This window comes from Schistocerca americana, chromosome 2 (assembly GCF_021461395.2).
Source record: "Schistocerca americana isolate TAMUIC-IGC-003095 chromosome 2, iqSchAmer2.1, whole genome shotgun sequence".
Taxonomy (NCBI): domain Eukaryota; kingdom Metazoa; phylum Arthropoda; class Insecta; order Orthoptera; family Acrididae; genus Schistocerca; species Schistocerca americana.
In genome coordinates, this window is record NC_060120.1 from 1002932292 (window position 1) to 1002959845 (window position 27554).

The 27554-nt window shown below is 45.9% G+C and overlaps 1 protein-coding gene across 1 annotated transcript; it reads right to left on the reverse strand.

The window, feature by feature from the left end:
- Positions 1–1216: 1216 nt before the first annotated feature.
- On the reverse strand, positions 1217–26142 carry LOC124594600 (calphotin-like). Its single transcript, XM_047132973.1, has 2 exons — positions 25530–26142; positions 1217–2214 (listed from the first exon to the last, which is right to left on the reverse strand). The coding sequence occupies exons 1-2, from the start codon at positions 26103–26105 to the stop codon at positions 1387–1389; spliced, it is 1404 nt and encodes a 467-aa protein (XP_046988929.1). The 5' UTR covers positions 26106–26142; the 3' UTR covers positions 1217–1386.
- Between the last annotated feature and the right edge of the window lie 1412 nt (positions 26143–27554).

Here is a 27554-nt window from a genome sequence, read left to right on the forward strand (position 1 = left end):
TCCTCATTTATTTGCTGGGTGTTTTCCGATCTCTGTCTTCCTCTACAGTTCTTATGCTCTACAGCTCCCTGTAGTAACATGGAACTTATTCTTTGATGGCTTAACAGTTGTGTTATTATTCTGTCCCTTCTTTTCGTCAGTGTTTTCCACATATTCCTTTCCTGGCTGTTTCTGTGGAGAACCTCTTCATTCCATACCTTATCAGTCCGCTTAATTTACAAACTTTCTTCTGTAACAGCACATCTCAAATGCTTTGATTCTCTTCTCTTCCTGTTTCCACCATATTTCACTACCGTATAATACTGTGTTCCAAGCGTACATTCTCAGAAATTTCTTTCTCAAATTAAGACCAATGTTTGATACTACAGGAATTCTCTTGGCCAGGATTGCCCTTTTTCCCAACGCTAGTCTGCTTTTTTTGTCGTCCTTCTTCCAACCACCATGGGTTATTTTGCTGCATAGGTAGCAGATTTCCTTAACATCGTCTACTTGATCTCCAGTTCTAATGTCAAGTTTTTTCTGCAACTTCGTCTACTTTGTGATCCCCGATTCTGATACGATTTTTCTCGCTGTGCTCATTTTTGTTCCTTTTCATTACTTTCGTCTTTCTTCGATTTACTCTCAGTCCACTATTCTGTCGTCACTTTCCTCCAGTGGATTATTAATAATTGTGCTTTTACAGCTTGATACAATACTTCTAAATTATACCTTACAAAGGGGAAAATATGATCGATAACTCGTAGATAGACATTATGTCTTCAAATTGATGGATTCAGTATATGATGAATAATTACTAGTCAGTTCCCAAAATGATGGTGATGTTTGGTTCATGGGGTGCTCAACCACCTTCATGAATGATGATGACATCACAAACACCCGGTCCCTGGGCTCAGAAAATCCCCAACCCGGGCGGGAATCGAACCTAGGACCCCGCGATCCAGAGGTGGCAACGCTAGCCACTTTTTTTTCATTATTTTGTTCGGTGTTGTTCGTTGCGTTTGGTCAGGGCGGATGTCACATGACATCCGTTCAAGTTGATCGTTCATTCCTTTACCCATTTTTTTTTTTTTTTTTTTTTTTTTCAGAGGGCACCACCTCACTGACCTAACACGCTGAGCTACCGTGCCGGCATCTAGACCACGAGCTGCGGAGTTCCCAAATGACTAACAGAATTTGAAAAGAAGGAAAATATTGCAAGTAATAAATACATTGAACGTTACTTTGTAATTTATGGTTTATTTTACACCACTTGCTTTTACAGTACAGGATTTGAATCATTAGTACGTAATGACGAGTCAACAATAACGAAAATTATAAACTCCTGTCATTTTTACGTAGTGGTTTGATACAGGGTGCTGACTTGTCGTTGTACACGATGTTATTGTTCTACCCATGGTAGGGGAGGTGGCTGCCGTGGGCTGCAGCAACGTGTGCTAGTGCTGGGTGCGTGTACGCATGGGCGGCAGGAGCGGGGGCGGCCAGGACAGCTGCGTGGGAGACTGGGGCGGGAGCGGGAGCTGCGTACACCGGCGCGTGGGCGGGAGGGGCGGCGTAAACAGCGGAATGGGTGACGGGAGAGGGAGCAGGGGCGGCGTACACGGGACCGTGGGCTGCGGGGGCGGCGTGGACCGCAGCATGGGCGACAGGGACGGCGGCGGGGGTGGCGTCCACTGGACCGTGGGCGGCGGGCGCCGGAGCAGGGGCAGCCACGACCACGGCCCTGGGCGGCGCCGGCGTCGGGTGTCCGACGCGCTTCACGACCGCCTGGAAGCCGTTGTGGTCGTCGGCCGTGTACTCGACGATGCGGGTCGTGCCGTCGGCGTCGATGAGGCTGTAGGCGCCGGTCACGCGGTCGCCGTCGCGGTGCTCGAACTGCGTCTTGGCGTCGCCCGTGTGCGAGTCGGCCACGGCGTAGTCGAACCTGTAGCTGGGCGGCGCGTAGTGGTCGTAGACGACGGCGTGGGCCGGCGCCGGCGCTGGAGCCGCAGGGAGGTGGGGCGGCGCTACGATCCCGGCGTGGGCGGCGGCCAGCAGGCAGGCGAGGACGGCGACACACTGCATCTCGGGCGACTGCTGCAGCTGTCCTGGCAACAGGTGATGTGGGTGTGGTGCGGCTCTGCGTTCGCTGCTCCCGCTTAAGTACGTGTCCAATGTCCGGCAGGGACGAGAGAAAGTATCCTCTGTCACGTTACCTTCGTCATTGGGGACTGCTTTCTGAGGGAGTGTAGAGGTCACCGAAGAGAATGTACGAGACATACTCCAAATTTTCCAGAAAGGCCAACAGCTAAGGATTCAGATATCCGTTTGCGCTCGTGGTGATCAATAGCGATAGAATATTGCACAGCAGCAGTAGCTGCAATATCGTTTCACCTTCTGCCTCCGAAGTTCTTATCAATCAAATCAGTAATCCTGAAATAAGTAAAGCTTTTAAGAATGAGTTGACACAATCTGCTATAACGTAATCCACAGCTCATAAAAATAATTCACCGTGGATTCATTTTTTTTTGTCTCCGTCTTCACGAAGATGTTACCAAAGTACAAACAATCCTTTTGGAAGAACATCCGCAACTGAGCATTTTAGCAGGGGTTGAAAATACCGCTTCCGTTGCAAATTTCTTTATTTTCACACGACCGGTTTCGGACTGTTAGAATCTCATCTTCAGGTGTCGTAGCTGTGCTGTGGTCCCCGAGCGCCGCGTGTACCAGGCGCAGTGTGCTGCCTATGAGCCCAGAAAAACTGAAGCGGTATTTTCAACCTCTGATAAGCAAAGTAGTTAGATAAGAATCATTAACAGCTCGTCCGCCAGTGGCAGCAGTTTAATGAATGGAAACTATAGTGCGCCATTACGTACAAGTTCATCGTTACAGCAAGATCTTGAAGTACTAACATTTAGAAGAATTTGTTAACATCCATTCGCTTACCTATGTGGAAAGATAAATAATAAACGAAAGGTAATAATTAATATCTTTTCACCGACTTCAGTACATTTTTAATTCATGTTGTGATTTTTGTCGTCTGACACCAATGTTTATGCCATTGGTCTGCCGAAACCAAAGAGAGGACTATATGGTCGTAAAAAAGAATATAAATGTTTTAAGCAACAGAATTAAAATAATACTATAAAAAGAATTTGAAAAGAAAGAAAGAATGTAGTACAGCAACTGACGAGAAATGAAGTACTTCACACAATGGACTTCTTTGTCTCCATCTAATTTATATAATGCTTTAATTATTTAAAGTAGACTGCATAAAAGGATTTATTCTCCATCGATTGCAGTATGTTAAATATACAACAAATATACTAACGATCATTATTAGTTGAAAAATACAACAGATCATATTTCTTAATCATGAGAATACCCTCTATCCATGACACTACAGCTCTAAGATCAGGATTTGTAACAATGTTATGATGTAGAAAAGAAGGGTGTGAAAGCGTTGGAGTGGGATCCTGCAGAATACTAAATACGTCAGCTGGAATATTTCTGTTTTCTGTATCTACATCTCGCATCCCAGAACGGTTCACAGATTACGCATTTTTAATCATTTTAAGCCGCAAAATACACTCCTGGAAATTGAAATAAGAACACCGTGAATTCATTGTCCCAGGAAGGGGAAACTTTATTGACACATTCCTGGGGTCAGATAAATCACATGATCACACTGACAGAACCACAGGCACATAGACACAGGCAACAGAGCATGCACAATGTCGGCACTAGTACAGTGTATATCCACCTTTCGCAGCAATGCAGGCTGCTATTCTCCCATGGAGACGATCGTAGAGATGCTGGATGTAGTCCTGTGGAACGGCTTGCCATGCCATTTCCACCTGGCGCCTCAGTTGGACCAGCGTTCGTGCTGGACGTGCAGACCGCGTGAGACGACGCTTCATCCAGTCCCAAACATGCTCAATGGGGGACAGATCCGGAGATCTTGCTGGCCAGGGTAGTTGACTTACACCTTCTAGAGCACGTTGGGTGGCACGGGATACATGCGGACGTGCATTGTCCTGTTGGAACAGCAAGTTCCCTTGCCGGTCTAGGAATGGTAGAACGATGGGTTCGATGACGGTTTGGATGTACCGTGCACTATTCAGTGTCCCCTCGACGATCACCAGTGGTGTACGGCCAGTGTAGGAGATCGCTCCCTACACCATGATGCCGGGTGTTGGCCCTGTGTGCCTCGGTCGTATGCAGTCCTGATTGTGGCGCTCACCTGCACGGCGCCAAACACGCATACGACCATCATTGGCACCAAGGCAGAAGCGACTCTCATCGCTGAAGACGACACGTCTCCATTCGTCCCTCCATTCACGCCTGTCGCGACACCACTGGAGGCGGGCTGCACGATGTAGGGGCGTGAGCGGAAGACGGCCTAACGGTGTGCGGGACCGTAGCCCAGCTTCATGGAGACGGTTGCGAATGGTCCTCGCCGATACCCCAGGAGCAACAGTGTCCCTAATTTGCTGGGAAGTGGCGGTGCGGTCCCCTACGGCACTGCGTAGGATCCGACGGTCTTGGCGTGCATCCGTGCGTCGCTGCGGCCCGGTCCCAGGTCGACGGGCACGTGCACCTTCCGCCGACCACTGGCGACAACATCGATGTACTGTGGAGACCTCACGCCCCACGTGTTGAGCAATTCGGCGGTACGTCCACCCGGCCTCCCGCATGCCCACTATACGCCCTCGCTCAAAGTCCGTCAACTGCACATACGGTTCACGTCCACGCTGTCGCGGCATGCTACCGGTGTTAAAGACTGCGATGGAGCTCCGTATGCCACGGTAAACTGGCTGTCACTGACTGCGGCGGTGCACAAATGATGCGCAGCTAGCGCCATTCGACGGCCAACACCGCGGTTCCTGGTGTGTCCGCTGTGCCGTGTGTGTGATCATTGCTTGTACAGCCCTCTCGCAGTGTCCGGAGCAAGTATGGTGTGTCTGACACACCGGTGTCAATGTGTTCTATTTTCCATTTCCAGGAGTGTAGAAGATGTTATTCATAACGTCGGGTTTCTATTGTACAGTTGTACATGGAGCCCGGAAGTCATGGGATATGATATTGCTCATCAGCTGCTGAACTCATGCTGTGCACAGGAAAATGCCTGAAGCTCCACATCGCCAATAATTTGCAGTAGTCTTGTGGAGATGTTTACATATGTGGCAATATTGTTTCTGTAAAGACACTGCTGATATAGTAATTCCAACATCCTCTGACGCGCGCGTCTTGCACTGATTATCGTTTCACACTCAGAGTCGGTTAGTAATGATCACTACATACAGATTGCTCAGATATCATGACCACACTCATATCACACACCGCATGTAGACGCATCTTTGGCTGTCATAAACTGCACTTCTTCAAACTGGATAAACCTTCCACTAAGTGATAACCTAATATACAGGGTGTTACAAAAAGGTACGGCCAATCTTTCAGGAAACATTCCTCACACACAAAGAAAGAAAATATTTTATGTGGAAATGTGTCCAGAAACGATTACTTTCCATGTTAGAGCTCATTTTGTTACTTCTCTTCAAATCACATTAATCATGGAATGGAAACACACAGCAACAGAACGTACCAGCGTGACTTCAAACACTTTGTTACAAGAAATCTTCAAAATGTCCTCCGTTAGCGAGGATACATGCATCCACCCTCTGTCGCATGGAATCCCTGATGCGCTGATGCAGCCCTCGAGAATGGCGTATTGTATCACAGCCGTCCACAATACGAGCACGAAGAGTCTCTACATTTGGTACCGGGGTTGCGTAGACAAGAGCTTTCAAATGCCCCCATAAATGAAAGTCAAGAGCGTGGAGGCCATGGAATTGGTCCGCCTCTACCAATCCATCGGTCACCGAATCTGTTGTTGAGAAGCGTACGAACACTTCGACTGAAATGTGCAGGAGCTCCATCGTGCATGAACCACACGTTGTGTCGTACTTGTAAAGGCACATGTTCTAGCAGCACAGGTAGAGTATCCCGTATGAAATCATGATAACGTACTCATTTAGCGTAGGTGGACGAAACTGAAATGAGCTCTAACATGGAAATTAAGCGTTTCCGGACACATGTCCACATAACATCTTTTCTTTATTTGTGTGTGAGGAATGTTTCCTGAAAGTTTGGCCGTACCTTTTTGTAACACCCTGTGTAGATTCCCGTCTCCTATACTACCTGTTATGTGAGAGATGTGAAAAGAGATCGGGTCTGCTCATAATACGGCATTTCCGACGAGGTACATCGAACCACAGGTGATGCTTATCAGACGTTACAAACAAAAGGTTGAATAAGCCTAGCCAAAGACTAAGCTATTTTCTACGCCCCATTTTATATCGTTTCTGGTGATTATCATACTTAATACAAATGTCAGCGTAGCCTACAGCTGTTGTATGGAGCGACCTGCATTGTTTGTGCTTTCTCCAGCACTCCATGAGAATTACTTCTTGTCTGAATTCATCAATAGCGACGTCACTTCCATTCATTGCCAGCAGCAGATATACAGTTTTCACATTTCTGTATCCTGTGTAGAAAGGCTATTAAAAAAAACGAAAACTAAACTCCGCCCGAATAGGCCATGAAGGCCCAATGGTACCGACCGGCCGCCGTGTCATCCTCAGCCCACAGGAGTCACTGGATGTGGATATTGAGGGGCATGTGCTCAGCACACCACTGTCTTGGCCGTATGACAGTTTCGAGACTGGAGCCGATACTCCTCAATCAAGTAGCTCCTCAGTTAGGTGAAAAGGCTCCTATCGAATGAAATGCAATCATCTCGTGAGTCTACAATCCAACACACCCTATCCAGCTCGTCTCTCCAAAATCTGTTTCTCACACACGGACACATCCAGCAGGAACATTCGCATACACTTCGATTACATACTTTTCACTACAACAGTATTACTGAGCGCGAGAAAATGTTTCCGATTGCTACCAAGTTATTGAGAAGAAGAAGGGAAGCTTAAATCACATTACGCATATTTCCTACTGCATTCCAGTTAATAAGATAACGAAGTTCTTCAGTAGCTCGTCTTACATACTTGAGTACCGAATAAGAAACAGTCAGTGAAGAACATGGATACCGCAGCCTTCTTCGGCAGAATATTTCGTACCCGATAAAGAGACTGACCAATCCCTGTTCTTACAGTTTCAAGCATTTCATTGTATCATACGAGAGGAAATGAAGCAAATGCTTTTCATTTTCACTACAAAGATTGATATTACGCTAGCGGTTCATTGGACCTGTAGATACATTAGTTTTCCATTAGGAACTGCCAGTTACAGCTTTCAGCGAAAATAATGTATATTTTGCAAACAACATTCCGACACAGCCTCCAGATCTGTCCATTTATGCCAAGATTACTCGCAGACACTGAGTTCCGAAACTCGTTTCTTGAAACCAGCGTTGCATAAATGGCTTTCTACACAACGACATTAGTGTACACTTCAGTTTTGACATTTTGTGCGTGCCGAAGCTCTATTTTCGTCGCCGAAACGAATTTTGTTGCATGGACGTTGGTAACGTCGGAGTTCAAGCTTGTCTGTTTGAAATCAGTAAAACACAAAAAGAACAAATGTGTTTGATTTTGAGACAGGAGAAGGAGAGGATGTCACCTCGCGTCCTCAGCGACGAATTTTTTGATTCTAGAAGACTATTCAGTCACCTAAGAATGACGTCGGAATTATTCACGGATCTTAAAATTTTGGTGACACTGTAAGTAAAGAAAACACGCTAATGTGTGAGGCATTATCGTACAGTTCTTTTTATTTTATTATATATATATATATATATATATATATATAGGGTGTTACAAAAAGGTACGGCCAAACTTTCAGGAAACATTCCTCACACATAAATAAAGAAAAAAAGAAAAGATGTTATGTGGACATGTGTCCGGAAACGCTTAATTTCCATGTTAGAGCTCATTTTAGTTTTTAATTTCCATGTTAGAGCTCATTTTAGTTTCGTCAGTATGTACTGTACTTCCTCGATTCACCGCCACTTGGCCCAATTGAAGGAAGGTAATGCTGACTTCGGTGCTTGTGTTGACATGCGACTCATTGCTCTACGGTACTAGCATCAGGCACATCAGTACGTAGCATCAACAGGTTAGTGTTCATCACGAGCGTGGTTTTGCAATCAGTGCAATGTTTACAAATGCGGGGTTGGCAGATGCCCATTTGATGTATGCATTAGCACGGGGCAATAGCCGTTGCACGGTACGTTTGTATCGAGACAGATTTCCAGAACGAAGGTGTCCCGACAGGAAGACGTTAGAAGCAATTGATCGGCGTCTTAGGGAGCACGGAACATTCCAGCCTATGACTCACGACTGGGGAAGACCTAGAACGACGAGGACACCTGCAATGGACGAGGCAATTCTTCGTGCAGTTGACGATAACCCTAATGTCAGCGTCAGAGAAGTTGCTGCTGTACAAGGTAACGTTGACCACGTCACTGTATGGAGAGTGCTACGGGAGAACCAGTTGTTTCCGTACCATGTACAGCGTGTGCAGGCACTATCAGCAGCTGATTGGCCTCCACGGGTACACTTCTGCGAATGGTTCATCCAACAATGTGTCAATCCTCATTTCAGTGCAAATGTTCTCTTTACGGATGAGGCTTCTTTCCAACGTGATCAAATTGTAAATTTTCACAATCAACATGTGTGGGCTGACGAGAATCCGCACGCAATTGTGCAATCACGTCAATAACACAGATTTTCCGTGAACGTTTGGGCAGGCATTGTTGGTGATGTCTTGATTGGGCCCCATGTTCTTCCACCTACGCTCAATGGAGCATGTTATGATTTCATACGGGATACTCTAGATGTGCTGCTAGAACATGTGCCTTTACAAGTACGACACAACATGTGGTTCATGCACGATGGAGCTCCTGCACATTTCAGTCGAAGTGTTCGTATGCTTTTCAACAACAGATTCGGTGACCGATGGATTGGTAGAGGCGGACCAATTCCATGGCCTCCACGCTCTTGACTTTCATTTATGGGGGCATTTGAAAGCTCTTGTCTACGCAACCCCGGTACCAAATGTAGAGACTCTTCGTGCTCGTATTGTGGACAGCTGTGATACAATACGCCATTCTCGAGGGCTGCATCAGCGCATCAGGGATTCCATGCGACAGAGGGTGGATGCATGTATCCTCGCTAACGGAGGACATTTTGAACATTTCTTGTAACAAAGTGTTTGAAGTCACGCTGGTTCTGTTGCTGTGTGTTTCCATTCCATGATTAATGTGATTTGAAGAGAAGTAATAAAATGAGCTCTAACATGGAAAGTAAACGTTTCCGGACACATGTCCACAGAACATATTTTCTTTCTTATTGTGTGAGGAATGTTTCCTGAAAGTTTGGCCGTGCCTTTTTGTAACACCCTGTATATACTGCTGTTGAGATTTTTCATTCCTCGTCCCCCTGTACTCTCCACATCGGATTCCAACGTCCACAGTTGCCAAATTTGTTCGGTATGTTTATGATTACACCATTTCTGCAAGTTTCTTACCTCCAATTTTCGGACATCAAGCTTCTCGCTTCCCACAAGTTAAATTTTATATTTTCACCGTTGTCTCAACATTGTATTCTTTAGGTAACTTCAGGGTTTGCGCAGATGTGCTGTTGCTGAAGCCACTATCTTCAGGGTGACTTTAAATTGAGCTAACAGCATCAACAGAAGTTTCAAAATGACTGACAGTGTTCCTGAGTGTGTTGCTGCCACCTCTTGCCATATGAGGGTACACAGAGCATTGTTGAATATGATCGTTTTCATGGTCCAGGTGTCATGGCTTGGGGAGACATAATACTGCATTGGCGTATTGAGCTCGAAATCTTTAAACATATTATACTCACCGGCCAACGCTATTTTGTCACACTACTCTTTCCCCATGTGCGTCTTTTCAGGGGTGCGTTCGGCCCTGACTTCATTTTCATGGATGACAATGCGCGATCGCATCGAACAGCACAGATGGAGGAGCTCATGGAACGGCAGGCTATTCGTTGAACGTGTAAGCTTATTGTCATATCGTTGGCTTAGTTGCGGAGTATCTTTGCGGGCAGCGCTTTTGCAGATTCGAGCGCGGGACACGGAACCGTTATGTTGTGGTTCAAATGGTTCAAATAGCTCTGAGCACTATGGGACTCAACATCTTAGGTCATAAGTCCCCTAGAACTTAGAACTACTTAAACCTAACTAACCTAAGGACATCACACACACCCATGCCCGAGGCAGGATTCGAACCTGCGACCGTAGCAGTCCCGCGGGTCCGGCGTTATGTTGTGTTGTGGTAGCTCTGCATGTGAGAGGCATTGTTATTATGGAAGTTCAAGTGTTACTACACGTGGAATTACAGTAAGGTGATGAAATATGGAAGTGATTCAGAGGAAAGTGGGTAATGACGCAATTAAAAATGAGCCGTGCCGCCTATAACGTATTTGTGTAACCTATCGTTGCGTGTCGCATAGCATCAATTATCCGGGCCGTGTTCGGTCCCTCAGAAAGAACTAAGGAGAATCAGTAAAAATTAGTTACCATAAAAGAGTGCAATCAAGAGTGTCCTGTAGCGAGCGTGAGAAAGTGCGTTCGGTCATCGCGTTCCGCATCATCAACAATCAGCCGCGCCGCGGCGGTTACGCGCACGCGCGTACAGTTGTGAACTGTGAACTGTAATTTAACTTCATGAGCAGTGTTATATCATTACTACTGTCAAGGAGGACTGGTACCAAAAGAAACCTGTGTATGCTTGGCGAGCATCATTAACAATCATCCGCGCCGAGTTCGGTTACACGTACGATCGTCCAAGTGATATAGTGGACGGTTAATCACACTACTGGACATTAAAATTGCTACACCAAGAAGAAATGCAGATGATAAACGGGTATTCATTGGACAAATATATTATACTAGAACTGACATGTGATTACATTTTCACGCAATTTGTGTGCATAGATCCTGAGAAATCAGTACCCAGAACAACCACCTCTGGCCGTAATAACGGCCTTGATATACCTGGGCATAGAGTCAAACAGGGCTTGAATGACGTGTACAGATACAGCTACCCATTCAGCTTCAACACGATACCACAGTTCATCAAGAGTAGTGACTGGCGTATTGTGACGAGCCAGTTGCTCGGCCACCATTGACCAGACGTTTTCAATTGGTGAGAGATCTGGAGAATGTGCTGGCCAGGGCAGCAGTCGAACATTTTCGTATCCAGAAAGGCCCACACAGGACCTGCAACATGCGGCCGTGCTTTATCCTGCTGAAATGTACGTTTTCTCAGGGATCGAATGAAGGGTAGAGCCACGGGTCGTAACACATCTTAAATGTAACGTCCACTGTTCAAAGTGTCGTCAGTTCGAACAAGAGGTGACCGAGACGTGTAACCAATGGCACCCCATATCATCACGCCGGGTGATACGCCAGTATGGCGATGACGAATACACGCTTCCAATGTGCGTTCACCGCGTTGTCGCCAAACACGGATGCGGCCATCATGATGCTGTAAACAGAACCTGGATTCATCCGAAAAAATGACGTTTTGCCATTCGTGCACCCAGGTTCGCAGGCGCTCCTGTCTGTGATGCAGCGTCAAGGGTAATCGCAGCCATGGTCTCCGAGCTGATAGTCCATGCTGCTGGCCGACCAAAGTGGCCGAGCGGTTCTATGCGCTACAGTCTGGAACCGCGCGACCGCTACGGTCGCAGGTTCGAATCCTGCCTCGAGCATGAATGTGTTTAATGTCCTTAGGTTAGTTAGGTTTAAGTAGTTCTAAGTTCTAGAGGACTGATGACCTGAGAAGTTAAGTCCCATAGTGCTCAGAGCCATTTGAAGCATGCTACTCCAAACGTTGTCGAACTGTTCATGCAGATGGTTGTTGTCTTGCAAACGTCCGCATCTGTTGACCCAGGGATCGAAACGTGGCTGCACGATCCGTTACAGCCATGCGGATAAGATGCCTGTCATCTCGACTCTAGTGATACGAGGCCGTTGAGATCCAGCACGGCGTTCCGTATTACCCTCCTGAACCCACTGATTCCACATTCTGCTAACAGTCATTGGATTTAGACCAACGCGAGCAGCAATGTCGCGATACGATAAACCGCATTCGCGATAGGCTACAATCCGACCTTTATCAAAGTCGGAAACGTGCTGGTACGCAATTCTCCTCCTTACACGAGGCATCACAACAACGTTTCACCAGGCAACGCCGGTCAACTACTGTTTGTGTACGGCAAATCGGTTGGAAACTTTCCTCATGTCAGCACGTTGTAGGTGTCGCCACCGGTGCCAATCTTGTGTGAATGCTCTGAAAAGCTAATCATTTGCATATCGCAGCATCTTCTTCCTGTCGGTTAAAGTTAGCGTCTGCAGCATGTTATCATCGTGGTGCAGCAGTTTTAATGGCCACTAGTGTATCTAGAAGTTGGCATAAACACTTGTGACTTAGAGTGTAAACAGTGCAACCTTCGATTTTCATATCGCCTCAGAATATAGATCTACATACCAGACGTAGGACAGTATTGTGTTTGACGTTGAGTGGCTCCCCTAACCTGCTGGCATATTTAGATACATAATTTCAGGCAGGTAGGTCAGCAGCGTGGAGCAGAACAATACGACCGCCATGGGATTATCAGGTACGTGGTGTGGACAGTGCGCGCGGTCGCGAAACGAGAAAGGACTACTAGTTATGAGACCCCCCGCCATTTGTACCCCCGGGTGTGTTACAAATGGACTGGCCAGCCCGTTCCCTGGCTTAAATCCCATCTTGCACCTGTGGGATGCGTCCATTCGGTAGTTGTTAACCGCTCTGATGAAGGAATGGTACGCCATACCTCAAGAGCTCATTACCAACATTGTGACCAGCATGGAACCATGAGTACTAGTGCGAAACTCAGCATGATACCCTACAAACTATAGATGGAGGATAGCAGGCGAATTGCAATTCCTAGATTTCCAGAAAGCCTTTGACACTGTTCCCCAATGCAGACTAGTGACGTAGGTCCGAGCATACGGTTTAGATTCCTAGATATGTGGGTGGCTCGATTTTTTTAAAGTAGCAGACCCAGTGCGTGCAACTAGACGGTGATTGTTCATTGGAGACGAGGGTATCGTCTGGAGTGCCCCAGGAAAGCGTGATGTGACCGCTTTTATTTTCTGCAGATGGCCTGGCGGACAGGGTGAGAGCAATTTACAGCTGTTTGCTGATGACGCTGTGATGTACAGAAAGGTGTCGTCGTTGAATGACTGTAGGAATATACAAGACGACTTAGACAAAATTTTTAGTTGGAGTGATGACTGGCAGGTTTCTCTAAATGAGGAAAAATGTTAACGCGGATGAATAGGAAAAAAACCATCCTGTAATATTTGAATGCGCCATTGGCAGGGTGCAGCTTGGTTCTGTAACTTAGATGAAATATCTACCTGTAGACATGGCGTTGCAAAGCTATATGAAATGGAATTGGCACGTCAAGTTAGTAGTAGCGAAGGAGAATGCTTGCCTTTGTTTTATTGGGAGAACTTTGGGAAAGCGTAGCTCATCCGCAAAAGAGACGGCGTATGGAACGCTAGTGTGACCTATTCTTGAGTATTGTTCGAGTGTTTTCGATCCCCGCCAGGTCGAATTAAAGGACACCATCGAAACAATTCAGAGGCGTGCTGCTGGATTTGTTGCCGGTAGGTTCGACCAGCATGCAAATGTTACTGAGATCATTTGTGAACTCAATTGGCAATCCCTGAAGGGAAGACGACGTTCTTTCCGCAAGATTCTGTTGCCCAAATTTAGAGAACCGGCATTTGAGGCTGACTGCTGAACGATGCCACTGTCGCCAACCTACATTTCGCACAAAGACTGTGAAGATAAATGCGAGAAATTAGGCCTCGTACGGAGGCTTTTAGACAGTCTTTTGTTCCTCGCTCTGTTTAAGAGTGGAACACGAAAGGAAAGGACTAGTAGTCGTACAAGTGCACTCCACCACACACCGTCCTGTGGTTTGCGGAGTACGCACTAGATGTACAGTAAATGAATGCATTGTGATCAAACGTCCTATTAAGAGCCATGTCCCACCTTTCGTAATGTCCAGGGGACCATCACAAATCGCGGTGTCTTTGAATAAATATGTCATTTCGGTTCGTCTCATTGCCTATTCGTTTCAGTTGTCTTCTGTACTATAGCGTAACACTTCTTTCTCTGTACAGTGCAAGGTTCATCGAGCTATGTTACTTAGCAGTGGCACATCATGCGCAAGTTACTTTCGTTCTTCAGTTTTGCGCAACATTGTATTGATTACATACCAATGTCGTACCGCTTTCGTATCAGGGTGTTCGGGACTAGTTCGGGATAGTATAATCCCTTGGGAAAAAAGACATAATGTGCAGTAACAGTCCTCTCTGCTTTGCAGCTGCAGATACAGGAGTGGATCTGTTGTTGTTGTTGTTGTCGTCTTCAGTCCTGAGACTGGTTTGATGCAGCTCTCCACGCCTACTCTATCCTGTGCAAGCTTCTTCATCTCCCAGTACGTACTGCAAGCTATATCCCTCTGAATCTGCTTAGTGTATTCATCTCTTGGTCTCCCTCTACGATTTGTACCCTCCACGCTGCCCTCCAATACTAAATTGGTGATCCCTTGATGCCTCAGAACATGTCCTACCAACCGATCCCTTCTTCTAGTCAAGTTGTGCCACACGCTCCTCTTCTCCCCAATCCTATTCAGTACCTCCTCATTAGTTATGTGATCTACCCGTCTAATCTTCAGCATTCTTCTGTAGCACCACATTTCGAAAGCTTCTATTCTCTTCTTGTCCAAACTATTTCTCGTGCATGTTTCACTTCCATACATGGCTACACTCCATACAAATACTTTCAGAAACGACTTCCTGACACTTAAATCTGTACTCGATGTTAACAAATTTCTCTTCTTCAGAAACGCTTTCCTTGCCATTGCCAGTCTACATTTTATATCCTCTCTACTTCGACCATCATCAGTTATTTTGCTCCCCAAATAGCAAAACTCCTTTACTACTTTAAGTGCCTCATTTCCTAATCTAATTCCCTCAGCTTCACCCGACTTAATTCGACTACATTCCATTATCCTCGTTTTGCTTTTGTTGATGTTCATCTTATATCCTCCTTTCAAGACACTGTCCATTCCGTTCAACTGCTGTTCCAAGTCCTCTGCTGTCTCTGCCAGAATTACAATGTCATCGGCGAACCTCAAAGTTTTTATTTCTTCCCCATGGATTTTAATATTTACACCGAATTTTTCTTTTGTTTCCTTTACTGCTTGCTCAATATACAGATTAAACAACATCGGGGAGAGGCTACAACCCTGTCTCACGCCCTTCCCAACCACTGCTTCCCTTGCATGTCCCTCGACTCTTATAACTGCCACCTGGTTTCTGTACAAATTGTAAATAATCTTTCGCTCCCTGTATTTTACCCCTGCCACCTTCAGAATTTGAAAGAGAGTATTCCAGTCAACATTGTCAAAAGCTTTCTCTAAGTCCACAAATGCTAGAAACGTAGGTTTGCCTTTTCTTAACCTAGCTTCTAAAATAAGTCGTAGGGTCAGTATTACCTCACGTGTTCCAACATTTCTACGGAATCCAAACTGATCTTCCCCAAGGTCGGCTTCTACCAGTTTTTCCATTCGTCTGTAAAGAATTCGCGTTAGTATTTTGCAGCCGTGACTTATTAAACTGATAGTTCGGTAATTTTCACATCTGTCAACGCCTGCTTTCTTTGGGATTGGAATTATTATATTCCTCTTGAAGTCTGAGGGTATTTCGCCTGTCTCATACATCTTGCTCACCAGATGGTAGAGTTTTGTCAGGGCTGGCTCTCCCAAGGCTATCAGTAGTTCTAACGGAATGCTGTCTACTCCCGGGGCCTTGTTTCGGCTTAGGTCTTTCAGTGCTCTATCAAACTCTTCACGCAGTATCAGATCTCCCATTTCATCTTCATCTACATCCTCTTCCATTTCTATAACATTGCCCTCAAGTTCATCGCCCTTGTATAGACCCTCTATATACTCCTTCCACCTTTCTGCTTTCCCTTCTTTGCTTAGAACTGGGTTTCCATCTGAGCTCTTGATATTCATACAAGTGGTTCTCTTTTCTCCAAAGGTCTCTTTAATTTTCCTGTAGGCAGTATCTATCTTACCCCTAGTGGGGTAAGCCTCTGCATCCTTACATTTAGCCATGCCTGCTTAGCCATTTTGCACTTCCTGTCGATCTCATTTTTGAGACGTTTGTATTCCTTTTTGGCTGCTTCATTTAGTACATTTTTATATTTTCTCCTTTCATCAATTAAATTCAATATTTCTTCTGTTACCCAAGGAGTTCTACTAGCCCTCGTATTTTTACCTACTTGATCCTCTGCTGCCTTCACCACTTCATCCCTCAAAGCTACCCATTCTTCTTCTACTGTATTTCTTTCCCCCATTCCTGTCAATTGTTCCCTTATGCTCTCCCTGAAACTCTGTACAACCTCTGGTTTAGTCAGTTTATCCAGGTCCCATCTCCTTAAATTCCCACCTTTTTGCAGTTTCTTCAGTTTTAATCTACAGTTCATAACCAATAGATTGTGGTCAGAGTCCACATCTGCCCCTGGAAATGTCTTACAATTTAAAACCTGGCTCCTAAATCTACGTCTCACCATTATATAATCTATCTGAAACCTGTCAGTATCTCCAGGCTTCTTCCATGTATGCAACCTTCTTTCCTGATTCTTGAACCAAGTGTTAACTATGATTATGTTGTGGTCTGTGCAAAATTCTACCAGACGGCTTCCTCTTTCATTTCTTAGCCCCAATCCATAGTCACCTACTACGTTTCCTTCTCTCCCCTTTCCTACTACCGAATTCCAGTCACCCATGACTACTAAATTTTCGTCTCCCTTCACTATCTGAATAATTTCTTTGATTTCATCATACATTTCTTCAATTTCTTCGTGATCTGCAGATCTGGATGTGGATCTGTGTGTCGAATATAGTGATATTTCTTTCTACAATAGGGCAGGCATTTAATAGAACGTCGCCACGGGAAACTATATACTCAGCGCAGCTCATGCCAATTGTAAAGCCGACATTTCACGTTATGCTTCTTGAAGACACACCGAAACGTTTATTCTCGTCTGTCGGCACACTGACGGCCGGATTCACCCACTCTCGGTGAAATTCGGCACGCGAGACAAGTTACAGGATGCACCGTTACTGCTGCTTGGGGTTGGTCGGAAACCTGTTGGCATACCTGGTAATGAGGAGGTGGTTGTGTACAGTGCTAGGGGCTGCTACTCCTGCCTCATTACTTGTCTAATGGAAATGGAAATGTCGTGTGGCTAGGGCCTCCCGTCGGGTAGGCCGTTCGCCTGGTGCAGGTCTTTCAATTTGACGCCACTTCGGCGACCTGCGCGTCGATGGGGATGAAATGATGATGATTAGGACAACACAACACCCAGTCCCTGAGCGGAGAAAATCTCCGAACCAGCCGGGAATCGCACCCCGGCCCTTAGGATTGACAGTCTGTCACGCTGACCACTCAGCTACCGGGGGCGGACATTACTTGTCTAATGTCCGGCTGAAAGAGGAGAAAGTCGCCTTACCTTAGACCTCGGTGGCCGCACATTGAGACAGTGTAGAGGTCGCCAGGTGAATGTACCCGAGAACTCGAGGAAGGACACCTACGGTGCGGTACTGGATTCTGATTGCGCACACGTTAGTGACACACTTGAGGGTAAAGAAAGGGCTAACGTATTAACTTAATTTCTTCGCAGTATGGTTGCGCTCCTTGTAAGGTCGGTAAGACACCGATCGATTTCGCAGATGGAGGTTTGAAATCGCAACTGATAGGTACTACCCTCACGAAAGTGTAATGGAGAAGCTATTGTAACTTGAATGGGAATCGTTCAAATAAAGGGGACGTTGTTACAGTGAAACGCTGTCGCGAAATCTTAGAGAAGCGGTACCCTGAGTGGACTGTGGAAAAATCCTGTTGTCCCTGGTGAATACGAGGTCCGTTCAGAAAATTCCGGAACTTTGTCCACAAAACTTTTCTACACTTAGCTTTTACTTGTTGTAGGTGTCTTCTTAAATACTCTCTTCCACAATTGATACACCGCTCCCAACGCCGTTTCCACTTTCGAAAGCAGTCTCGATACACCTTTTGCTGAATCGCGCAAATCGCCGTCTGGGAATTTTCTTTTACATCGTCTGTCGTTTCAAATCTTCTTAACGGGGTTGGCATCCCTGCACACGCCTGTGTTTAACGTGTAACTGCCGGAAGTTTCATCGTCTCTACACAAAACTCAGATCATTTTTCGTTGTCACTTTCTCTCAAGGCTTGCAACAATTCCAATTTGTAGTGTATGAATGACGGCCGTTTCCGTAATTCCTTCCACACTGTAACACCAGACACACCTTTCCGTACATTACAGCATCATCAGCAAACTCCTGTAAATTGCTGCTCACCCTGTCCACCAGGCCATCTACAGAAAATAAAAGCGGTTGTGGGCGAGTGGGTGTTATCTGTCATTCTGCGCAACGGATTAATCTGAGATGTACCCTTTACCCTGTGGCTCCTGCAAGATGCAATTTCCACCCCCACACTACTACTGAAGTCAGACACACGCTCCTAACGTTGTAAAGAGAAGTGCCTGAAAAACTTTCAGCAATAAATATCTTCAAGAGTCGTCCGCTGTAAGGAAATGACACAAAAATTCACAAAATTTCTTACGTAACTACTGGGATACTTGGGTACTGGAGTAGTGCTAGTTAGTGTAAAAAAAAAAAAGAAACTAACGAAAATTATTATTTTTTTTGCAAAAATTCTGAGAAATCAGAATGACACTTTTAGTTATGAACTGAACAAGTTATTTCCGGGTTCTTTTCGGAATGTGAAGTTATCTCTTAAGGATAGGATTCGCTAATGATATTCTTATTCAAAGTTTAAGATTGTTATTGACTTGGCAGAATGGCTGAGAGCCGTGCCAACTCAACTTGAATAATTATACATTAGAATGTTGATAGGTACGGTCGAGGCTGTCGCGTGTGAAATGCAGTGAAGTGTACTGTTGTGGAGGAAATATGGGCCTCGCAAGAGCTGTCGCGCACAATACCGTAAGTTGCGATGACTGCTGCCGGCCGCGGTGGTCTAGCGGTTCTAGGCGCCCAGTCCGGAACCGCGGGACTGCTACGGTCGCAGGTTCGAATCCTGCCTCGGGCATGGATGTGTGTGATGTCCTTAGGTTAGTTAGGTTTAATTAGTTCCAAGTTCTAGGGGACTGATGACCACAGATGTTAAGTCCCATAGTGCTCAGAGCCATTTGAACCATTTTGCGATGACTGCTGTCTGTGCCGCTCGCTGCTGACAAATAAGATAACTCTCGTTCTATCTGGATTGACCTTCGCCAATCAAACTCTCCCTATGCCTTGATGAAGTCAAGGACTCCTATTCGCCCCTAGTCTAACTATTGGCGGCCGGCCGGTGTGGCCGTGCGGTTAAAGGCGCTTCAGTCTGGAACCGCGTGACCGCTACGGTCGCAGGTTCGAATCCTGCCTCGGGCATGGATGTGTGTGATGTCCTTAGGTTAGTTAGGTTTAATTAGTTCCAAGTTCTAGGCGACTAATGACCTCGGAAGTTAAGTCGCATAGTGCTCAGAGCCATCTAACTATTGGCGTGGTACACCGGTCAGATAACCAGTCCACCGCGATGCCACTCAAAAATTCGCTCGCAGGCGTTTAATTATAACTCTGTCCATTCACATCGCACAGTAAGCGTGGCGGCCAACACAGTGAACAACACTTAATCGCAAGGACTCAATATAGAGTCGCACTCTGATTCACTCTCGACAGAGGTGCTCTCCCGGTGAAGTACTGAAGAGAGACTTGTTCCTCGCTCTTTGAGTACACGTACGAGCGCACACCCTCTCGTTACGTGTTCTTGCTCCAAGAGCAGCCCCTCTCCACGTCAGACGTGAAGGGGTATATCTTTCGGTCTCTTCCATTACTCCTTCAGCTCAAGGCGTCAGGAATATCGTCTGCCAATCAACATTGCATTTCTAAAACGGGGGAACGACGTTTCGTTTAAGACGACCAATCCGGAAATCTGTAGCATCGGCGTTTGGCGTTTGCTGTCTCCCTGTGAAAACCTCTGAAACTTCGTACTATGTTTGTAAAGAATGCGTAGGCTGGGTGCTCCCACACAATGTAGCGGAATTTACTTTTAAGCCGAACACAGGGTCGTTCTCCCTTTCACTCGGACAAACGCTGTCTGCTCTACGAGCGGTCGCCGACCGACGTAGATAGGTTGACTCGTCCTCTGAAGAGACCGGCCTCCTGGCATACGGTTTGCCTCTCCCGAACAAAAAGCTTTTGTGACCGTCATGTCTTGAATGTGTGTGTGTACGCCAGCCTCGAGTATTTCAATATCGGTGTGCACTTGCGATTTATTTGTTATTTGCATATCGTTTACATGAAATCATACAACATTGACTTTATCTTATCGAGTTTGGGTTCGAATGAAGCGTCTTGATGTGCAGATATGATTGTGAGGGCGGAATATGTAAGGAATGAAGGTCAGGAGACCACAACGTCTGACACGGTCACATCATGCTTCCCTGCGGCACTCCAGACGATACCCTCATCTCCAATGAACACTCGCCGCCAAGGTGCACGCACTGGGTTCTGTTACTTAAAAAATCTTCGAGTCACCCACATATCTATGAATCTAAAGCGTATGCTCGGACCTTCGTCAGCAGTCTGCAGCGGCGAACTGTGTCAAAGGCTTTCTGGAAATCTAGGATGTGGAATTCCTCGACATGGACGTTGGGAGTGAAGTTGCGCATTATGCACCCTATAGCGCACAGTTTGAATCGTAGCACGACGTCCTGTGGCTGTACGAAAAGAATTATTCAATATAGTAGCGTTGCCGTCTGGGTTCCTGCGAGTCCTAATCCATAGGTAGCGGTCATCCACTGCAGTAGTAGCCTTTAGGCGGCCTGAGCGAGGCGTTTTATCGACAGTTCATGTCTCTCTGTGTCTCCTACATGTCCGAACAACGTCGCTTTGGTTCACTCTGAGACACGTGGACAGTTCCCTTGTTGAGGGCCCTTCCTGGCACAAAGTAGCAATGCGGACGCGTTCGAACCGCGGTATTGACCGTCTAGGCATTGTTGAACTACAGACAACACGAGCTGTGTACCTCCTTCCTGGTGGAATGACTGGAATTGGTCTAATAGGCGCTGCTCATGCATGGTTGTTTACACCTTTGGGCGGGTTTAGTGACATCTCTGAACAGTCAAAGGGACTGTGTCTGTGATACAGTACCCATAATCAGTGTCTATCTTCAGGAGTTCTGGGAATTGGGGTGAGGGAAAACTTTTTTTGATGTGTGTATTAGACCACTCTGGAAAAAAATATACACTCTAAGACAAAAAAGGACGGAGCATGAGGGAATTATTCGAATGAGATGGAAATCTATAGGTGTGATGTGCAGACAAACAAATAATTGCAATTTCAGAGAAACTGGATGATTTATTGAAGAGAGAGAGAGAGCTTCACAAATTGAGCAGGTCAATAACCTGTTGGCCTACCTCTGGTCCTTAACAAGCAGTTATTCGACTTAGCATTGATTGACATAGTTGTTAAATGTTCTTCTGGGGGATGTCGTGCTAAATTCTGCACAGTGGGCGCATTAGATGCTCAAGATGGCTCCAGGGCCCTGCTCATAATGCTCTAAGCGTTATTACCTGGGGAGAGATCCGGAGACCTTGCTGTCTAATGTAGGGTTTGGGAAGCACAAAGACAAGCAGTAGAAACTCTCTCCATGTGCGGCCGGGCATTATCTTGCTGAAATGGAAGCCCAGGATGGGTTGCCATAAGGGCAACAAAACGGGACGTAGAATATTGTCGACGTACCGCTGGGCTGTAAGATTACGGCGGTTGACAACCAAAGAAGTCTTGCTACGAAAAGAAATGAAACTCCGGGCCATCAATTTTGGTTGTCGGACCGCATGGCTATCGACAGTCAGGTTGGTATCCCATCGCTGCCCGGGGCATCTCCAGACACGTCTTCGGCCTAGAATCTCTTTGGATCATTGTCTTCAGTGATGAGTCCGGTTTTGAACTGAGCCCCACGACCAGCGAAGAGGTGTGTGGAATTAGTTATACAAAAACTGGCAAGTTTTGAAGCTTGCCTCCTCCTGGAAAAGATTCTACGGATGCCCATGTCACCTATAATTATTGTGGAAATAATACAAAACAGTCCCTGGTTTGTTCAAGACCAGAGTCTTAACCATTGTGTCTCCCATCTCATCCGAAGTTAGCGGCCTGTGTAACACAAATAAGTATTATGTGCAGACTAATTTTGTAATGGAGTAGTTTTATTAGCATAAAGTGAGAAACTGAACGAAGCCATGAGTCGTGCAAGCAGTGAGACCACAGTAATTACTTAAAACATTCCAAAATGAATAGAACAAGAGTGACACGACAGAAAAGACTGTGACAGAAAAGAAACAATAAGTTGAAACTTCCTGTCGGATAGAAACTGTGTGCCAGTCCGCGACTCGAACTCTGGACATTTGCCTTGCGCTAGCAAGCTCAGTCGGTGAAGCGCTCGCCTGTGAAATGCAATACTGAGTTCTAGTCTCGGCCCGATACCCAGTTTTATACCACGAAGTTACACATCAGCACTCACTCCGCTGCAGAGTGAAAATTTCGTTCTGGAAACAATTAACTATATGGCATTGTTGGCTGAGTCAGCGTATGGGTGAAACTAGCCGCCTAATCGTGAAGAGTTTCCCTCCTCCGCGTGCGTTAGCCACTTTCCTCGTGGTGTGTGAGAAAATGTGTCTTGCTAGTGTATTCCTACGAAATAGCACCAAGGGCCCGCCGACTTATCATTCGACGAACTGATCACCATCAACAGTATCACATGTCCTCACTCCAGGAGGGGACTGGAATTTAACCCAGATCATTGGAGTAACGTTTGGTAATCGGGAGTTAATGCTACCACAACTCCTTCCCTTGCCACCCGAATACACGCAGTGAAAATTTCTTTGACCAAAAAGGATTCGAAACAAGTTTACCTCCTAGTCAGGTGCCGTCAGACAGGCGTGCGCTAGCGATCCCAGCTACAGAAGCGGTATTGTTGTGAAATACGGTGCACGTAAGACAGACAATGAAGGAGCGACAGCTCACACACAGAAAAATGCAACAGAAAGTAGCGTTCGAAGTAATATGCTCTATTCTTTTAAAGTCAGCTCTCAATCTCAAAATGGTTGAAAATGGATCGAATAAAAGTAGTGCAAGCTTTTGTCACAGTAAACAAATTGAAGCAATATGTCTGATGCATAACTGAAGCATTATACGGAATGCACGAAAAATTCATTACACAACGTTCTTTATATTAAGACTGATCACTGGTTATATCACGCTATCCCTTCACTGCTTGCGACTTCCTTCAGCTCACATCTTCATAAAGAGCTTGTTTTTTTCCTAACACAAATATACTGGGTCATTGCGACAGGATTTATGTCAGTTTTGGCCTTCTAAGTTCGAAATGAAAACTGTAAATTTTAACATTTTCCACGAGCATAAGCGATATCTCGATTACAACGATACACGTGTGATTGAATGCTGCGAGGCAGCTATCGCTGAGGCAGAGTACGTGTAACAAAGAGCTTAGGTCGCGCAGTAGTAGGCAGTTGCTGCTCAGGAGGAGCTGGAGTAGCGCGTCAGAGGCTGTTAGTGTCTGTTTCGATGCTCCGGAGTGGGCAGTCGCTTAGTATTAAATATTCAGTGTAATAATTTCAGTGTTGTGTTTTAATGATTTAGGGAGGAAATAAGATCTGAAGTAAAATTAATTAAGAAAATACTACAAAGATGAAATTTTGATTAAGAATCTTTCGACGTATTGTTACATCGATCCACAATAAGGTAATCAATATTCATTTATTTATGGGCTTTGCTGTAGAACGAATTTTAATAAGACCAGCTTTGTATGTAACCCCAAATATTTTATTGTATTTTTTTTGTAAAGATCATTTATCTGCGTAAATGTAATTTTGATGATATGGCTTAAACAGTTGCAAGTCAGTTTCACAATATAGTAAGATTTTCACGTAAGATATTACAGTCATTATCCTCAGTCATATTCCGCCTCCCAATTCCAAGTCGTTTTTATTTAAACAAATTCTAAATGTGTCTCAGTCAAATATCTTGCATTTTGGCTTCTGCACCTGTAGTTAGTTTAGTAGTGCAGAACAACGCGTTATCTAAGGCAACACAAATATCAGGGAAGAAATTTATTTCAACACAGTTTATGAATTTTCCCACAGGGACCACTTTTGTACTTATTCAAATTTACAGGGCTGTAGTAAGATCGAGTAGATCTCTAATTTGTCATTATCGCACACAGGTTTTAATTAGTTTTGGTTTACTGGTATTGCTGTCTTCCTAGTAGACAGACTGTTTAAAACAGGGTCAGGTGAATAAACAGATACACGTATTCAGATACGCAGGCAGCACATCACTTGAAAGAACGGTTCTTTGTTAGGCATAAACATCACACCTCACGTAAGACATAAATGTTACAAGTTACATAATCTCTTTTACTCAGACTTCGTCTGTCACACGGTAATGTGAACTTCCACGTAACTCATTTACCCTACTTAGAATGAAGATACAGCTTTCGTTCTTTGCTCGAATGGAGCTGATTGGTTTCTGGAAGCAGTGATCTACTTAAATCCATTTGAGAAATATCAGTAACGCTGTCCTCCTTTTTATGAGCACCACAGAAACAGTATCAAAATCTTTTCGACGTGGTTATTTTTCCAAGTTCTTGCATTCTATGTAGTGAATTCCATGTTGTCCATTACAAAGCATTAATAAGGCTTGTACTTCAATGCAACGAAAAATTTACGCTGTGGATTAATCTGCACGCCATTGTTACCAAATCTGTAGCCCATTCTTACCAAAATGTACTGTGTTGTTTAACTTTTATATTGAGTTACACTTAGGACTAACTAAGAAAAACACCTTACCTTTACCTGCATAAAGCGGAATAAAGTAGTAAAAATTTCTCCCGTTACGCTGGCGTAAAAGAAATGGTTCAAATGGCTCTGAGCACTATGGGACTTAATATCTGAGGTTATCAGTCCCCTAGAACTTAGAACTACTTAAACCTAATTAACCTAAGGATATCACACACATCCATGCCCGAGGCAGGATTCGAACCTGCGACCGTAGCAGTCCCGCGGTTCCGGACTGTAGCGCCTAGAACCGCAAGACCACCAGCAAAAAGTAGTAAATAAATTTTAACAACAGACTTTAGAAAATATAGTTTATTTTACAGTACATGTTCATTTTAGAAAATACATGGTAATGGACGATAAAAGAGTGATGAGTCAACAGTGCTGAAGTTGGTATGCGAGATGGCGACGGGTCGTTTATGTAAACATACAACTCTCTTACGGACAACTATGCGGAGAAAAACGATGAATTCTGATGGGCTCACGCCTACCCGTGGTAAGGCGCGGGACCGTGCGCTGGTGCCGGGTACGCGTATGCGTGGGCGGCGGGAGCGTGGGCGATCAGAACAGCTGCGTGGCCGGCGGGGGCGGCATGCACCGGAGCGTGGGCGGCAGGGGCAGCATAAACAGCAGCGTGGGCGACAGGGGCTGGAGCAGGGGCGGGGGCGGCGTACACCGGCGCGTGGGCGGCGGGTGCCGGAGCAGGGGCGGCCACGACCACGGCCCTGGGCGGCGCCGGCGTCGGGTGTCCGACGCGCTTCACGACCGCCTGGAAGCCGTTGTGGTCGTCGGCCGTGTACTCGACGATGCGGGTCGTGCCGTCGGCGTCGATGAGGCTGTAGGCGCCGGTCACGCGGTCTCCGTCGCGGTGCTCGAACTGCGTCTTGGCATCGCCCGTGTGCGAGTCGGCCACGGCGTAGTCGAACTTGTAGCTGGGCGGCGCGTAGTGGTCGTAGACGACGGCGTGGGCCGGCGCCGGCGCTGGAGCCGCAGGGAGGTGGGGCGGCGCTACGATCCCGGCGTGGGCGGCGGCCAGCAGGCAGGCGAGGACGGCGACACTCTGCATCTCGGGCGACTGCTGCAGCTGTCCTGGCAACGGGGGAGGTGGGTGTGGTGTGGCTCTGTGGTCGCTGCTCCCGCTTAAGTACGTGTCTAACGTCCGGCAGAGACGGGAGAAAGTATTTCGGCGTCGCGTAACCTTCGTCCTTGGCGGCATTGCTGTAGGAGAGTGTAGAGGTCGCAAGGTGATTGTACCGGAGATCTCAAGGAAGGCCACCAGCGTGCGATGCAGTAGCAGTTTCCTAATCATCACCTGACTTGAGAATGACAAAGGAACCACATCGAATTAAATTACAGCAAAGCACTAACATACACGGACGTTAACAACCGCCATTCCACGTAACTGTTATAAATGTGACTCTCTTGGCAGCCAGCTCATGACGCGTTAGTACAACTATTGTCTCCTACAGAACCTTTTTGAGAAGTACTGGTCAGCACAATAATAGACGTTGTAACTCTGTAAATTTATGGTGCGATATGAGAACATACTTACGAGTATTTAGCTTATGTTATATGGATATTCTAGAACATGTCAGTGTGCAGTGAATGAAATGAAATGATCGTATGGCATTGTAGGCCTGGATGCCCCATGCGGGAAGTTCGGCCGCCGTATTGCAAGTTCTTTTTGGTTGACGCCACTTCGGAGACTTGCGTGCGTCAATGATTATGAAGAACACACAACACCCAGTCATCACGAGGCAGAGAAAATACCTGACCCCACCGGGAATCGAACCCGGAACCCCGTGCACGGGAAGCGAGAACGCTACCGCAAGACCACGAGCTCCGGACAGTGTGCAGTAATTGAATATAAATAAGGATAATCGCTGCGGGAGACTTGTGAAATATTTGTTAATTTCCATGAACAAGATTTCCATCCTTTTCAGCCACGTCTTCGGTCGAGGCATTCATAAGTTACATATTTATTTTCGTAACGTGATCCTGGGAACAGACTTATGGCAGGATGGGCGATACTGCTGTTACTACTACTTTCAATGAAAATAGATTCGCCCTCCTTGGTATTGTGTAACATCGGAAACGAAATCTTTTAAAAAGAGGAGAAACTCAGAGATCCAATGGGTATACAGTTAATGTAGTATTCAAGCTGTTTGTTTAATTTTGAGATTCAGAATGCTGTAAATTGCAATCTGTGCTCCATAATTGTGTACTATAATGCTCAAACTGTAATTGACAAAGGATCTGTAAGTAGAAATTTTAATTGTGAAAAGTAATCATCTATAGATCATCGTGATTTTTGTTTTGCGGGCATCAGGTCTTGGACCAAGACGTAATTTTCTGCCTAACGTTTCGTCTTCCAACACTGGGGACGTCTTCAGAAGAATTAACTACTTAAAAAGCAGTTAAAGTCTCAAATAAGCGCAACATACCGAACTGTTTACACGTATCCACACTGACGTCGTCAGATCGCTGCCTAACACCGCGGAGTCGCATCGACGTA

Bases quoted from the DNA above. Each gene is read 5' to 3' on its own strand.
- LOC124594600 (XM_047132973.1), bottom strand. From the start codon at position 26,105: ATGCAGAGTGTCGCCGTCCTCGCCTGCCTGCTGGCCGCCGCCCACGCC. The intron at 2,215-25,529 runs TAGGCGTGAGCC...ACACTCCCTCAG, and splicing joins GTCCCGCGCCTTACCACGGG to AAAGCAGTCCCCAATGACGA.